General features: G+C 30.9%; 2 protein-coding genes and 2 pseudogenes across 3 annotated transcripts; 2 read left to right on the plus strand and 2 right to left on the minus strand.

Moving 5' to 3' along the window:
* The first annotated feature begins 496 nt into the window (after positions 1–496).
* On the plus strand, positions 497–1,412 carry LOC125604426 (annotated as a pseudogene).
* A 3,834-nt stretch (positions 1,413–5,246) lies between these two features.
* LOC106424504 (putative F-box protein At2g02030) lies at positions 5,247–7,246 on the minus strand. The gene has a single exon (XM_013865274.3). It carries the CDS (start codon positions 6,806–6,808, stop codon positions 5,555–5,557), a length of 1,254 nt encoding a protein of 417 aa, XP_013720728.1. The 5' UTR covers positions 6,809–7,246; the 3' UTR covers positions 5,247–5,554.
* Positions 7,247–9,664: 2,418 nt separating this feature from the next.
* Positions 9,665–12,859, minus strand: LOC125604421 (protein phosphatase 1 regulatory subunit 12A-like). Its single transcript, XM_048774823.1, has 7 exons — positions 12,854–12,859; positions 11,154–11,433; positions 10,889–11,061; positions 10,824–10,831; positions 10,461–10,680; positions 10,314–10,385; positions 9,665–9,850 (listed from the first exon to the last, which is right to left on the minus strand). The coding sequence occupies exons 1-7, from the start codon at positions 12,857–12,859 to the stop codon at positions 9,665–9,667; spliced, it is 945 nt and encodes a 314-aa protein (XP_048630780.1).
* Positions 12,860–13,121: 262 nt separating this feature from the next.
* Positions 13,122–15,527, plus strand: LOC125604422 (annotated as a pseudogene). The gene is made up of 4 exons (XR_007336182.1): positions 13,122–13,503; positions 13,827–13,957; positions 14,042–14,266; positions 14,839–15,527. The product of XR_007336182.1 is annotated as a GDSL esterase/lipase At2g03980-like (transcript).
* Positions 15,528–16,266: the final 739 nt, after the last annotated feature.

Genomic DNA, 16,266 nt, shown 5'->3' on the forward strand with positions numbered 1-16,266 from the left:
GTGAAATCATTTTTTTTTTCTTCTGATAATTAATAATAGAGATACCCAACCCGGTTAGCTAACGTCATACATTTCAACCGACCGAAATTAAAACTGAAATTGAGAAACCAATAATCAAACCATGGTTAGAGATTTAAACCGGAGTTCTCAACTCGCTATAGATTCTCCCGATCGTCTCTGACAAAACAAATCATCGCTCTTCGCCCAAAGTTTTCTGGGGTCTTCACTGTTTCGCTTCGATCTTGAGAGATCTTTGGTCTCCCCGGTGAGTTTACTTCATCAATCTCAGGGGTTTGTCTAACATGAAGTATAAGCATACGATGACTCTGTCTGAATCAAAATGATTTTTTTAGGTTTTTTTTTTTTGGGGATTCTATTTCGAGGGCTTTTGCTCTAACATGGTAAGTTATGAGTTAAAGTTTTCATTTTTATTTATGATTTCGAGTCAATTCATTCAGTTCAGTGTTTTTGATGTGCTCTGTTTATCTTATTACAGTCAGGAGAGAAGGAAACGGTGTTGGATGTGGCTAAGTTTGTGGATAAGGGCGTGCAAGTTAAGCTGACTGGTGGTAGACAGGTAAAGAACAGAGCTTTTTTTATATGATTCTGCTTTTGAGTTTTGATGCTTGTGTTTGGCAGTCACTGGAACTCTAAAGGCTACGATCAGTTGCTGAACCTTGTTCTAGATGCTGCGGTGGAGTCTGTTCGAGGTATCTCTTTCGTTACGTTATCTTTATATGCTGTTTGAACCTTGAAAGTCATCTAATCTTGATTAGATATGCTGGAAGAGAGGGGTTTCTATTTGCCTAGGTGATATAAAAAGGGATAGTATACATCACATCCATGTTGAAACTAGAGTTGTGTGTTGTCTTCTTGGTTTCTGTGATTTATATGGTAGTATTATAACATTTGTCTAATGTTTGACCAGATCATGATGATCCATTGACGACTACTGACAGACCAGCGCCTTGGTTTAATTGTATGACTCACTAACATTCCCTTTCATTAAGAGCATTGTTACTTCTGGCATCTTCTTGCTGTTTTATAATTTAAACCCATACTACTAAGTATGGTCTATGGTTTTCAGGTTTGTCGTGGAACTGCGGTGATGCTCGTCTCACCAACTGATGGAACTGAAGAAATTGCTAACCCTTTCGTTCAACCAGAGGCTGTCTAATGAAGATTTTCTTCCCAAAAGATCTGAGTAGTTCAACTTTGGTGTTTAGTGAGCATTGTGTATCTGAGTATCTGCTATTATGGTGAAAACAATCGTTTTAAATACCTATTTTTGAACAATATCAAAACATCATGCCCTGAATGTCAGAAAAAGAGAGATTGTGAAACTTGAACAGCACTCGCTACTGAGCCATGAATTATAGTGCTTTTAGTGTTTTAAGATTTATTCTTGGACAGATGACTTTGTAACTACAAAACAACTAACCTCTCGGAACAGTCTTTATGTGACGGTGTGTCTTACAGCTCCGCGATCAAACTCTTCTTGTTAATGAAGTCGCCAGAGACTGTTACCATAGAGACCTTCCCAAAGCAACAAGATCTTGAAGAACAGATGGAGGACTGATTCGTAGAATGGTTGGTATTGTTATTTTCTGAAACAAACTTTGTTCTACAAGACCTTGAAGGAGAAAGAACATATTGAGGATTATTATCTTGGACATCACATCGAGAAACTGGCTTTGAAATTTCAATAGCCTATGCTGAGACCGGTTTTGCAAATGTATGTCGACTAGATCGAACCAATTTTTATCTAAGGATCGAAAATCATTTAAGAAAAAATGTTTTAGATCATTTCACTTCTCTTAAGAATGAAAAAAAAAATAGAATAAATGTACTGAAATGCATACAAGCAAGCAAGAAGTTAATAATTTGGTTTGATACTTGAAGGATAAGAGACTTCAATCTGTACTTGCTTGCCATTTGAGAAACCAGAAACAATCTTGTGTGGGAGCGGAGCGGTAAGATCAACTCTGACAAACAATTTAGCTTGGCTACTAATGTCCTCTACCATTGTGAAGGACTGATTCAGAGCCAGCATGAGGTATCAACGAAGGTAGCGGCAGGAGAAGAACTTGTCACAGCAACGAGAGAGAGATGGACTTGTTCTTCATCCTGAGAGGCCGCGGACCTGACTCTGTTGAACACTTTGAAAGACAGAGCAAAGGGCGGACGATGTTTCTTTTTCTTGGCAAGCAATCGAGACATGAAGCGAGGGCAGCGGAGCAGAAATGCGCGCGTGGTGCCCACCGACGGCGGAGCTAAGGTTTTAGTAAATGGACACCTAAATCGATTTATGTGCTTTTTACTTGTTATTTTACGTTTATGTAAAGTAATTAGTACACCCGTTTATTGAGATCCCACCACAATGCACTTGAATCTATACTATTATTTGCGAAGTGAAATTTTGGAATCGAGCTCTCACGTTAAAAGTTATAGTGATAATATCGTTTATACCTCAATGAATAAAATGTATAAATAAATTAAAAAATAAAAACGAAATTGTAATTGATTTGATTAGATAATTGATTAATATTAATAATAGTAAGAATTATCCAAAATCTGAAAATATAATTTAAAAGAAGATAATTTATGTATATATTGTATTGTTATCTGAAAAAGTCTTTTAGTAAGAAGTTAAAACATAAATTATATAACTAAATATTAATCAAATAAAATTCTTAATTATATAATTAAAAAATAATAATTATAAATTGTATTGTTTATCTGAAAAAAGTATTTTAGTAAAACGTTAAAAACATAATTATATAATTAAATATTAATCAAATAAAGTAAATTTTTAGAATCGAGCTCTCACGTTAAAAGTTGGAGTGGTTAATATCGTTTATACTATTAATGAATAAAATTTATAAATAAATTATTAAATAAAGACGAAATTTTAAGTGATCTGATCAGATAATTGATTAATATTAAGAATAGTAAGAATTATCTAAAATCTGAAAATATATATTAAAAAAGAGATAATTTATGTATATATTGTATTGTTATCTGAAAAAGTTTTTTAGTAAAAAGTTAAAAACATAAATTATATTACTAAATATTAATTAAATAAAATTCTTAATTATATAACTAAAAATATATATTGAGTTATTTTAAAATTTTATTTTAGTAATGAATATAGTGTATAAAGAACTTTTCAAAAATTTATGAAAATGTTTAAGTCCGCATCGCGGGCAAACCACCTAGTATATTTATAAGAAAAATTATAATCGTAATCTGAAAAACTATATTGCAAATTAAAAAAATAGTGTATTTCGTTAGTATATGTGGTTTGCTTATGTAAATCAACTATTTATTTGTTTAATTATTTTAAACTAAGTGTTTTACCCGCACATGCGGGCATGATCGGTTTACTAATAATTAGTAATATATGTATTATGATTTAAACATCATGATAACTTATTCTTTATATTCTTAATCATTTTAGTTCTTTTTGATTTTTATTTCGATCTACGTCTTTTTAACACAAAGGAAAGTTATAAAACTATGAGACCATAATTACATATCAAATATTCCATACAATAAAGTAAAGTAAGAATGTGAACTTTTGGTCTCTCTTAATCTACTTTGTATTTTTGAACCATAAACATGAATTAACTTACCAATAAATATTAAAACACACAAAATCCAAATAAGAACAAAATAAATAAAAAGTAAACAAAAACTAAAGTTCGATGATAATTTTGAAGAATTTTTTTTAATGAATTGAGATAATGATAATATTTCATTGGTTTACTTGATCAAAATATACATTGACTTATCTTAATATTTCATAAGTTTACTTTTAATAAAAGAAACAATAGATAATGATAGTTTTATTATTAAAGTTAATTTATGGTTAATTATATAATGATAAATCTAATTATTCATTAAAAATAATGAAACTAAACCATTAAAGACATGTTCATAACATGATTAAATAGGCAAATCTCTAATTTAATATCAAAGCATATTTTTCTTATAGATTAAACAGTAATAAAACTTATACGTGAAATAACTACCGAAGTAATTCAGAATACCTAATTCATAATTCCAAATTCCATGTAACAAAACCTATATGCTCCTAATATTTCAGACTCAAAGAAAGAAGAAAAACATAGAACTCCAACTATAAAAAACAAATATCAAAAGTACATAAATATAGATGTCAAAAACTATAATCGAGGCAACTTGGAATAAATGAGAAAATTGAAACTAAGAGTTTAAAACATTTTACATCATATGAAGATAAGAATTGGTCCTAACTTTTTTAAAATAGTTATAATTGTAATTCAAATTATAAATTTGAAATAGTTATGTTATTTAAATTAATAAATTAATGATTTAAGCTAAAAACTAATAAAAATCTTGTGAAAGTTAAAATAATTATAATCATAATTCTAATTAGAATTTTCGAAATATTTAAATTATTTAAATTAATTATAAATCGAAATTTATATTATTTAAATTAATAAATTGATGATTTAATCTAAAAACTAATAAGAATATAAAAAATAAGCTAAATCAGCTAAAATCATGGAGAATGTGACAAATCAGCAAAATCACTTAATAAATAATACTCCCTCTGTTCCCAAAGAAGAATTTTCTAGAGTATTCATGCATATTAAAGAAACAAGTAATTTTTAACAATTGAATTTATTATTTATTTTACTATACATTTTCCAATAAATATCAACCAATAGTATTCAATCAATTCAAATATTTTCAATTAATGTTTTTTAAAAGTATACAACTTTTTAACATTAACTACTAAAAATACCTTAAAATTTTAGAAAATTTATCATTTTAGAATAAAAAACAAATCTAAAAAATCTTACTTTCAGGAACAGGAACCGAGGGAGTAGTATAGATATCAAAGATATCCGAGTGTGGAAATAAAGACTTGAGTCATTAATGTTACTCCCTCTTTTTTTTTTTTAAATGACGTTCTATAAGTTTCACACAAATTAAGGCACCTAATACAATATCTGTTCTACCCTCTCCATCAATTAATTATCATCTCTCGTTACACACATTTCCTTTAAAAAAGAAAATATCATAAGGGTAAATAAAGTCTTATTTCACTATATCTTGCATTGTTTTCCGAGGACGTCAACTATAATGATACAAAACAAATATTCTAAAACGTCTTTTAAAAGAAAACGGATATAAAAGTATTTTTTGGTAAAAATATACAAGTATTTATCTAAAGAAAACCACAAAAGAGATGTAAAGTCAGTTGAAAGGATATACAGAATATAGATTCAGGTAGGCTAGATTCAGGCAAAGAGGCAAGAGTGATCTACTTTGCATGAATACTAATAGATGATCAAGCCATCGGAATTAAGTATGAAACTTGCAGCGATAAAATACTACAGTCTTGGTAGTGCTACGTACAATTGAGACAATCGGACAGGATTGAGAAACGGCTAGTATCTCTCCCAAAGGCAATGATATAATAAGAGAATGTTAAGTTAATTTCAACAGCAAGATTTATTTGAGCATAATGACAATGAAATCCACTTACAGAAATTAAATTATTTCATAAGGGACATGCTAAACTTGGGAAATAATGAAGAAATACACTGTCATCACTTGGACGAGAAGGAGAATACGAAAAGATGCGATTCATAATGGAATTAGGGGTTAGAGGTTGATATAGAAGGAGCTTGTCGGAACCGTATTTTGCGAGCATCACCTTGTTTCCTTTCTTCGAAACTACCATAAGGCCGAGGAGCGAAGATTTATAATGAGTTTCTTCGAACCAAGTGGAGGTAATCTTGTTCAAGTCAAAGGAGAAGATCTTGTTCGTTTTCAACAATACCCCTCCTGTGTTGTGGTTAGTGACCCTCCAAACGTGTTGCATGCCATCTCCATTTGTCACGGAAATATTCAGAAGACCACGGTCATAGTCTAGGCTGCACATATGCATACTAATATATGATGATGATGATGATGACGATGATGCGTCAATAATTGGGTTTGGTACGACTTGAAACATCTCCATGTGAAGATCGAAAGCAATCAACTTCGTCTTTTCATGGGTGAACCAGTAAAGCCATCCGTTTGCAAAAGTTGCTTCTTGGTTGTGATCTATCCGATGATAAGGAGGAGAAGTCACATGTCTCCATTCCTTGACTCCAAAATCGAAAACCTCACATGATGAGATGTTCTTGTCTTTAATGTTATGTAACCAGACTAGTTTGTATGCTCCTGTGACATAGTCTCTTCCAAATCCCGGTTGAGAAAACTCCACCTTGTTGTCTGAATGCACTAGCTGAATCCTGGCGAGAGGGAGCGTCAAGGACCATCTAGTGGATGGGTTCATCACTTTAATTGGGTTTTTAAAGTTTGCACGTCCATAGAAGCAGAAAAGACCATCCAGACTCTTGGAAACTATCACATCCTCTTGCTCATCATTACTAATATGATAGTCTTCTTCTTCTTCCACTTCAACTAGACATGCCGAAGACCACTCCAACCTCATCTCTTTTAGAGCATAGCTTGCCTTATACCAGTCTATATCATCGTAGACACACAAAAATTTTGGTTCTAGGGTTTTCTGATGCAACATGTATCTCTCTCTGAACGAGTTAAGCGTTATCATACGTCTCCAGTGTTTAGACACGGCTTGGAAACTTATAAGGGATTTTACCGGAAGCCTCAGCATTATCTCTTCCAACGCATCATCGTTGATTATTATCTCGGTCACCTCTCTTCTTCCTCTTTTGCTTTCTCTTTCTGAGGAAAACGATGAAGCAATTTTATCCTTTTCATGGCCTCGCTGCTCCTCCATCGATTTGTCTTCTACTTTTATAAGAGCAAAGCAAATTATATAAAACGATTTGTCTTCTACTTTTGCTTTCTCTTTCTGATCAGGACAACGACCAAGTACTACTATATATTGCTTTCGTTTGTGTCTTCAAAACCCTAATGGATTCCAATTTTTAATAGATTTTCCTTTTTTATTTTTCTTTTGTAACAGATTATAATTATTCTAGTTTTGTCCTTTTTAGTATCATTATTTTGATGCTATTTGTAGGGATTGTCGGTTTTGTCAAACTGATTTATTAATTTATTGGGAATACATGATTGATAATCCAATAACAAATTTTAGAAATCATTATTATAATTTCGTGCGCTCAATATTTCAGAATGGACCATATTATTTTACTAATACTAAAATACTAGGTGTTTTGTCCGCAGCGTATAATCATCTTACGAATATTTATTATTTTATGTATTACTAATCCAAAAATCGGCATTATAAAACTCTAATTGGTGAACACGTCGAAGTCGAAGGAAAAAAATTATGGTGAATTCTTTGTTCATCAAAATTTATACCAGTTATGTTGAAATTTTAGTCAAATTATTGAAAGTTAGATCCCACTTTTTTCTTCTAAATTCCTTATGGAGGAATAGATTTATAACAAAAAAATTTCCTATGCAATTTTGATAAGGAACAAATTGAACAAAAAATCATTTTATTTTTATTTTTTCAATTCCTCAAATGAAATTTTATTTTTCATTTTGTTCATTTTTCCATTCTTCTAGTGGTCACCAACTGAAACTATAGTGTTTCATGGATTAAACTTAAAATGGTTTAAAGTAAAAGCAAGAAAATTTGTTTTGAACTCAGTCACAACTTAAATTATTATTTATAATTTTAAATAGTTAAATCAAACATCAAATTATTTATATATGTCAAAAAAACGTTCATCAAACGATGTCTTATTATTGTGTTAAATTTTTTTAAACACTCATATATTAGAAATAGTTTAGAAAATATCTTTATATAAATATTTTTGTTTGAATAATCTATACTATTATTTATGAAGTGATTTGGCTTATTTGTCATCTTCTCCATGATTTTAGTTAATTTTCTTACTTGTCATATTTTTCATGATCTATACTATTATTTATGAAGTGATTTGGCTCATTTGCATCTTCTTCATGATTTTAGTTAATTTGCTTACTTGTCATATTTTCCATGATTTTAGTATAAATCATTAGTTTAATTAATTAATATATATATTTTTGATATCTATATATTTATCATGATATTTAAAATCAAACATGAACCTATTGTACCGATATATATATATATACTAATATGTTTTAAAAAATATATTTTAATCATTATTTTTCTCTTATTTTATAATTTTAATGACTAATATTATAGCTAATTTCTCTGATGTTTACTGAAAATATTGATCAAATACAGATTATTATAAAATTTATATATAAGTATACTAATATATCTGAATTAATCGTTTTCTTTTGTTTATTTGGTTTGATCTCTTAATATACTAATCAATATTCATATACTGTTGTTTTCTAAAAATAACATCTTCAGTACTTTCAAATCTAGACTATTTTCTCTATTTCGATTTGGTTTGATTTTGAATGGTTTGGTTTTACCAGATTGAATATTCCTAAACTATTTCTATTTGTTATTGTTTTATATTTGTGGTTTTTTTTCTAATCCTTTTAGTACCACGTGATTTATTTTCAGTCCCAATACAATATCTGTTAATTTTACATGCAAAATTTCCTAATTTAGTTATTACTCTAAAAAGGATTTTGATCCAAAATCTACATCATATAAATAAAAATATGAAACAAAATAAAACAATTTAATACATTGATTACCAATATAAATATTGAAATTTTATAATTTATAATAATTTAAAATTTGTATCTAATTTAATTATTATTAATTTATAAAAATAAATTTTAGAATTAAAAATTGTTAGATGTAATAATCCGCATAAGGTGCGGGACATCAACTAGTATTTAATTATAAACTGTTTTATATCTTAGTTTTTTAACTTTATAATAAACTATATTGTTTTCAGATAGCAACACAATATATATAAGAATTCTCTTAATTTTTAATATATTTTCACAATTTTATTATATTAGTTTATAATTAATTATTTAATATAGCATATAATTATAATTAATTTTCACAAAACCCGAAATAAATTTTATATATAGTCTTAATAAGATTAAATTTATATGTTATATTAAATGAAAAGGAAAATCAAAATAATTATATATCTAATTACATATTTCATATTTATATTATTTAAATTAATAAATTATAGACTCAACTAAAAACTATTAGAAAATTAATGACTCAGTTTAAACCTAATTAAAACAAGACAAATAAGAAAAATTATCTAAAATTATGGAAATCATAACAAATAAGCTAAATCACTGCGTACAAATCCTGCGTGTCCTGTCAGAAGCAAGTCAAAGGTAGCGATTTTCCTCGGAGTTATTACAAGTGTACAAATCCTGCGTGTCCTGTCAAGAAGAAAGTGGAGAGGTCTGTCGATGGACAAGTAACGGAAATCATTTACAAGGGTCAGCACAATCACGAGCCTCCACAAAAACAATAAGCGTGGTGGCGGGAACAATAACGGGAGTTCTGATATTGCAAATCAGTTTAAGACCAGTAATAACAGTCTCAACAAGAGTAAGAGATACCAGGAAACAAGTCAGGTCACAACAACAGAACAGAAGTCTGAAGCAAGTGATTCCAAGGACATTCATATTTAGTTAATATGGAAAGTAAGGCTGCAGTGACTGCTTTTGGCTCATGATATGATGTTTTATGAGTGAGAAGCGAATAGATTAAGCTACATCAGATGTATCCATTTCTTGGTATGCTGATTCCAGCCTTTTCTCTTGTCACCATAGTGTGAGTATTGATGGCAGATGGAGAGGATACTAGGAAAGCAACAGATTGAGCTACATCAGATGTATCCATTTCTTGATAAGGGTGAGTCAAATCAGGATCATAACTGTAGGTGAAGATATCAATTTTTTTCTTGTTTGAGAAGTCAAAGCATTGTCACTACGAGAAACAAGGTCATTGATTGTTTCTTGACCAGAACATTCAGGTAACACTGCACCAGACATATTACTATGTTCAAAAGCAATTGAAGACCCTTGAGAGTGCTTCAGTAAAGAGAGAAAGATCAGAGGAAGCTACTGAAAGAAATTAGTGTGGTTGTTGTTCAAAAGACAAGTGTCTCCTTTGTAAATGATAAATACAGCGTTGCCAAAGTAGAAAAAGATTGTGAGGATGGGGTAGATGACTTTTCAGGAGATAAAAAAACATTTATCAAGTACAAAAATTCTGTTTATATCAACTATCAAGTTCGAGCAATCATGAAGTATCAAAATTACAATGAACCGAGCAATTAAATCAAGTTTTGTCTATAATCCCCATACCAACATCTATCGCAAATGAGAAAAAGTTTCAATTGCAGGTGAAATCAGCTTTATACTTTTTCAACTAGGTAGTCATAAACTTCCATCTTTCCTCTCCTTGCTGCAATTTCAGAGGGCGTGTATCCATCCTGGAAACATGAACAATCCTTTGTGTAAAGGCAGGTTTAAGTTTCAAAAAAGCAGAAAAATATCTATGTACGAACCTTGTCAGTGATCTCTAGTGTTTCCCCATATGTCTTTAAGATCTTAGTGATCTCCAAGCACCCATTGCTAGCAGCAAAGTGAAGAGCAGTCCAGCCTTCTTCATCCTTGTTGTTGATCATAGATACATCAGCACTTACTAGCATCTTCACAACCTGCAACCAGCTTAATGAGTAAGCAACTTCACCATGTGAATGAGCTAGTAGACATTCAACTTCACCACTATAACATACAATTACACATTCTAAGTCCCCTAACTTCAATACCTCAAGACTAAAGTGACAAATTCCGCCTAACTTCTCCTTACAGTACACACAAAATGTTCAAAGTTTTCTAATCAGTTAAAACCAGATTAGGCAGCTAACTTCATTAGCTGAAGATTCCACACACACAAAAAAAACGTTTATATGCCAAGATTTCTCATAATTACCTTTGGTTCCTTGGACTTCACAGCGTGCATAAGTGGGGTTTGGCCCTTTTTATCTAGTACATCGATAATAGCTCCTTTTTGTATGAGATAGTCACAAATCTCCACTTTTCCTTTGCTAGTTGCTATGTGAAGAGCTATCATTGAGTCACTATCAGTGCCATTGATATTGGCACCTGACACAGAACAGAAAAATAACTATTCGTTCAGTAAATAGTCTTTTCAATCTCGTCATTCAGTGAAGAAAGAAAACAAATAGGTTCAATACCTGTGCTGATAAGCGTTGAGAGAAGCTCTAGATTACCAACCCTACACGCTATGTGAAGACTCTCTATTACCTGCTTCCATGATAGCTCTGTCTTGGGTAAACCAGTGTATGCTTTGTTTCGTGTAATCTTGACCTTGTGGTCATTCGCGGATACCAAAATCTTGAACCTATCCAACACACAGTGTCTAGGCCTGCAAAGCCTTACAGCTACCTTGATTGCACAGAGATCTATGAGTCCTCTTAGGCTCCATAAGGTAGCGTCGTCTTTCTCTTCCCAAGCCTAAAACGGAGAGAGGATTTGACATAAAGAACATAAAGAAAGAAAAAGAAAATAGAGAAGAAGAAAGAGAGAGAGATACCTTCGCTTCTAGCTCTTCAAACTTCCAATCAAAACTTGAATCTCTTTCTTGGACCAGAAGGAAGCCAAGTCGCTAGTAAGTCTTTTTAATTTTCATTTGCAGAGACGGGTTTAGGGTCTATTTATGCGTCTACACGCGCCGGTTTATTCCGGTTAAATTCAAGATTAAATAGAAAACCATTGCCTAGACCCCACCCAAAGATATTATTTCTCTTCACATCACCCCCCAATCTTTTTAATCTTACACAGACCCCCTCTCTAATCCAAAATCGCAATCCAAATTAAAGGGTCTAAATCTCATTTTGAGAATAGTGATTGCCCAATTAAAACTTGATTCGACCCGACCCGACCCAACACAAATTGATTTGGGGGATTTTTTTTTCAATTAGGGTTCATGTGATGAGGAGGTTTTCATTTACAGGTCAGTAGTTTTCCAAGCTTGTTGTTGATTAGATGATAATGATGGAAATTGATCTACTTAGTAAGTGCATGTCGCGTTGTAGCTACTTAATATGGAAGTGTTGTTCTTCTTCGAGTTTATCTGCAACTATTTATAACTGATGATTGTGTGTTGCAAAAGCGCAACGGGCGTTCAAAAGCATGTAGAGCAAAACAGATGGTATGCGATATCTTTATTGAAAAAATCGCGAGAGATTGCAAAAGCAAAGAAGGGAAGAACATGTGCAAGTTTAAAGTGTGTATGGATAAAATAGACTTTGGAAAAGTATGTTTAAGCGTAATTTTCTCTTGGTTTGGACTCTAATTTGATTTTCTCTTCATTTGGATTCTGATTTAATTCTCGATCAAATGTTACTGATACAACATTCTTTTTTTGGTCAAAACTGATACAACATTCATAAATTACTGTATTTCATAACAATATGGACAAGTACGTGGGAGGTTAATGTGTAGGAGTGTATAGTTAGTTCATGAGTAACATTTACTGCACATGCCACTAACTAGGGTGGATATAAATATTTGAAACAATTACATATAAGGTCACTTTTACACTAAATATTTATGGGCTTAACCTACTACGGTGTAGAACTGCTGCATCGATAAAGATGTATCTACTAGACACGCAAAGACCACTAGACCAGCGCTAAGCTTTTTCCGGTTATTTTTTTCGTGGCGTAAGAAATACAAAGACTTTTTGACCAAAAATGAAATACAAAGACTTCAGTAAGAAGTTAGCAAAGGCAATCTTGTTAAATACTCCTTCACCAATTACGGTTATGTCTTATTTCAATCGATTTAATTATTTGCTTATATCCTTGAGAACGATTAAATTTTGTAACTTACGTCTTGATTTATATTGGGCAGCTGCCTATCTAACTAAAACCTCCATGCATACTTTTCGCCTCAATAATTACCAGCAGGAATAGACAGAGAATTTACAACGGAAGCTTTTACGTATATTCAGCTGTCTCTGATTAGATATTTATGTTAAGAGTTTGGATACACCGTTCGTCGCCATAGGAGGTTTTTTTTATAGAAAAAGTTTCGATATTGTTTATTTTTCAGTTCATATATAGGATTAGGTAACACTTAACAATGGTTAATTATAGCTTTTACCATGTTGTATTATATATTTAGCTTGTGTAAAAGCTGTATGATGCTTTCCAAATCGCTTATAATTAACTTTCATCTTCGTTGTTTCCTATTTGCAAGGTTCATTTCTTTTCTTTCTCCAACCCCGAAAGAGAAAGATAGAAATGGGTTTGCCTTCTCTAAAGCCATGCCTTCTTTTGATCTTCCTTTTTCTTCTCAATGTCTCCACCATTAACTCGAAGCGATCAAAAGTAGAACCTGTGCTTTTTGGCGGGAATTTTCAGGCTTTGTATGTTATAGGAGATTCATTGGTTGATTCAGGGAACAATAACAATCTTAACACGTCTGTCAAAGCGAATTTTGCTCCTTATGGTTCTGACTTTGAAGGAGGCAAACCCACCGGCCGTTTTAGCAATGGCAAAACAATTGCTGATTACATTGGTAAGAACGAAACAAAATTTGTATTTCTCTCCTTTTTGTTTACGGATGTTATATAGGTCGTGTAATTAATTACTCAAAGGACTTATATAACATTAACCAGTGACTGTTTTCTTTTCTGATAATTCGGTCATAAATTATTTCCGATTGGTAATTTTATGGAAATTGTGTAACTCTTAATAACTTAATAAAGTTAAGACAGATACATTGTTGTAGGTGGGGATTTTGGAAAATGAATATGAGTTCCTACAGTTCTATAAACTATACAAAATAACTAAAAATATTGGGATTTAAACCTTGTCTAATGGTCTTGGATGTTTTTTCAGCTATTTATTATGGGCTTCCTTTGGCTCCTGCTTATATGGGATTATCAGAAGAACAAAAGAACAATATCTCAACTGGTATTAATTATGCTTCTGCTAGCTGTGGGATTTTTCCTGATACAGGAACGCGACTGGTAAGTTTCAATATTCTACAAAATGATCTTTAGTTGCAATACTGGTAAACTTATGAGTTTTATATGATTCTTTCTATGAAAAAGGGCAAATGTCTTTCGTTGAGTGACCAAGTTGATCTATTCGAAAAGACCATCGACAATAATCTGAAGAAAAAGTTTAAGACGCAGTCAGAGCTCACTAAACACTTGGCTGGATCGTTGTTCATGACCGCGATTGGAGTTAACGATTACGCTTTCTACTTTAAAGAGACAACCGATCCAAATGAATTCGCAGAAAAACTTCTTCATGATTTCTTGATGCAAATTAAGGTAAAATAAAATGATGTTTGAATTTTCGCCAATTTTTCATTGGCCTCTACGTTAACTAATGGTAATATTGTTTGATTGAGATAGACCGAACCAAACATATTAGCTTAACAGTGAACCGGATGAGACTTAAACTTACAAACTTTTGAAAAACTGAAACCAAAAATATTTTAAATGCTAATAGATAATATGTTTTTTTAAAATATTGTTTCAAGAAGATATATTCTTTTGCATTTTCTATCCATTTTTAATAAATAATAATGATAGACTGTGAGTTATAAAATAATTATATTTATTAAATTTTTTGTTAATTTAAAAATAGAGAAAATAGATAATCACAGAATATAATTAATAAAGTTATAATTAAATTTTAGTATGTGTGAAAACTTTAAAATGTAGATTTTTGATATAGGAGTTTTTTTATAGGAGTATAGTTTATAAAATAAAAATATATAAATCGAATTAATAATCTTATATATATATATATATATATATTAGTCTGAGTTTAGGCTCAAATACTTTTTTCAGGGTTAATCGAGATGCATTATACAAAATATTCTGATTTTGTTTTGCAGAGATTGCATGAGTTAGGAGCAAGGAAGTTCTTCATAAACAATCTTAAACCATTAGGATGTTACCCAAATTACATAGTAGCTAACACCGTACCACGTGGAAGCTGCAGCAAGTATTTAAACCAAGGGTTGCCAAATACAACGCCAAGCTAAGGAAAAGCCTGACTCATTTGAAAAAAAAATTCTCCGAAGCTTCTTTCTTATACTCAGATTACTTCAACTTCATGTTGGGACTTCGCGGACCTTTGACCAATCAAGTTAGTTCGAATCTGATAAACTCGATAAGCCCATGTTGCCCTAGCGTTTATGATGGAGATAAACGCACGAGTTGCCCGCCAGGATCAAGCTCGTGTAAGGTGCCAGATACACATATTTTCTTTGATCCATTTCATCCGACTGAATTGGCGAATTTCATGTACTCAATTGGATGTTTCCAGCAGAGAAAAGTTTGCGAAGTTGTGTGAGTAAATAAATTAACTTTACTCAGCGACAATCTTAAAAAATCACAACTTTACTTGTTGCTGCCGTTGTTTATTTTCCTCTCATGATCAATATGTGTTTCGAAACATTTGTGTACCTAACCTCAACGTTTTCGCATATTCGATTCAGTGTAATTACTTTATCACTGATTTCTCAATGGTGATTGTGTCAATCTATACTAATAAAAGAGACCTTTTGAGGCAACATAGAGCTTCCACATCAGCAAAAAAACTTCTCCCGAAAGATGACACGTGGCATAAAATATAGTTTTACATTTTAATATTACTAATTTTCGAAAATTATAAATAATATGTAAACATACAGCATAAAAAATGGAAAAACTACATTAAAGATATGTAAGATTACCATTTTTCACTTAAAAAAAAGACGGCTTATCTTCATAATGTAACATTACCGTTTTATAAAAAAAACAAAAAACATTCTATATAATTTTGAAAATAATAAATATATGTAAAAATACAACATAAAAAATGGAAATACTACATTAAACATATGTAAGATTATCATTTTACATTTTTATTTTAAAAAAATAAAATGTAAACATACAACATAAAAATGGAAAAACTACATTAAACATATGTAAAATTACCATTTTTCACTAAAAAAAGACGGTTTATCTCCATATATAATTTAGAAAATAATAAATAATATGTAAACATACAACATAAAAAATAGAAATAATACATTAAGCATATGTAAGATTACCATTTTACATTTAAAAATAACAATAATATGTAAACATACAACATAAAAAAATAGAAAAACTACATTAAACATATGTAAGATTACCATTTTCACTAAAAAAAATGGCTTATCTTTATAATGTAACATTACCATTTTATATAAAAAAGAAAAAAAAACATAAATATAACTATTTGACTATTTGTCCAAGTTCTTGTATTAAACATTGCCGTTTTACATTAAAAATGG

This window comes from Brassica napus, unplaced genomic scaffold (genome assembly GCF_020379485.1).
Source record: "Brassica napus cultivar Da-Ae unplaced genomic scaffold, Da-Ae ScsIHWf_549;HRSCAF=825, whole genome shotgun sequence".
Taxonomy (NCBI): domain Eukaryota; kingdom Viridiplantae; phylum Streptophyta; class Magnoliopsida; order Brassicales; family Brassicaceae; genus Brassica; species Brassica napus.

What these genes read in the sequence shown, in the direction of transcription:
- LOC106424504 (XM_013865274.3), bottom strand. Translation starts at nt 6,808, where the DNA reads ATGGAGGAGCAGCGAGGCCATGAAAAGGATAAAATTGCTTCATCGTTT.
- LOC125604421 (XM_048774823.1), bottom strand. An exon ending in CTCAACGCTTATCAGCACAG is followed by an intron (nt 11,062 to 11,153) that starts GTATTGAACCTA and finishes GTTCTGTGTCAG; the next exon opens with GTGCCAATATCAATGGCACT. An exon ending in CACTAGAGATCACTGACAAG is followed by an intron (nt 10,386 to 10,460) that starts GTTCGTACATAG and finishes TCATGTTTCCAG; the next exon opens with GATGGATACACGCCCTCTGA.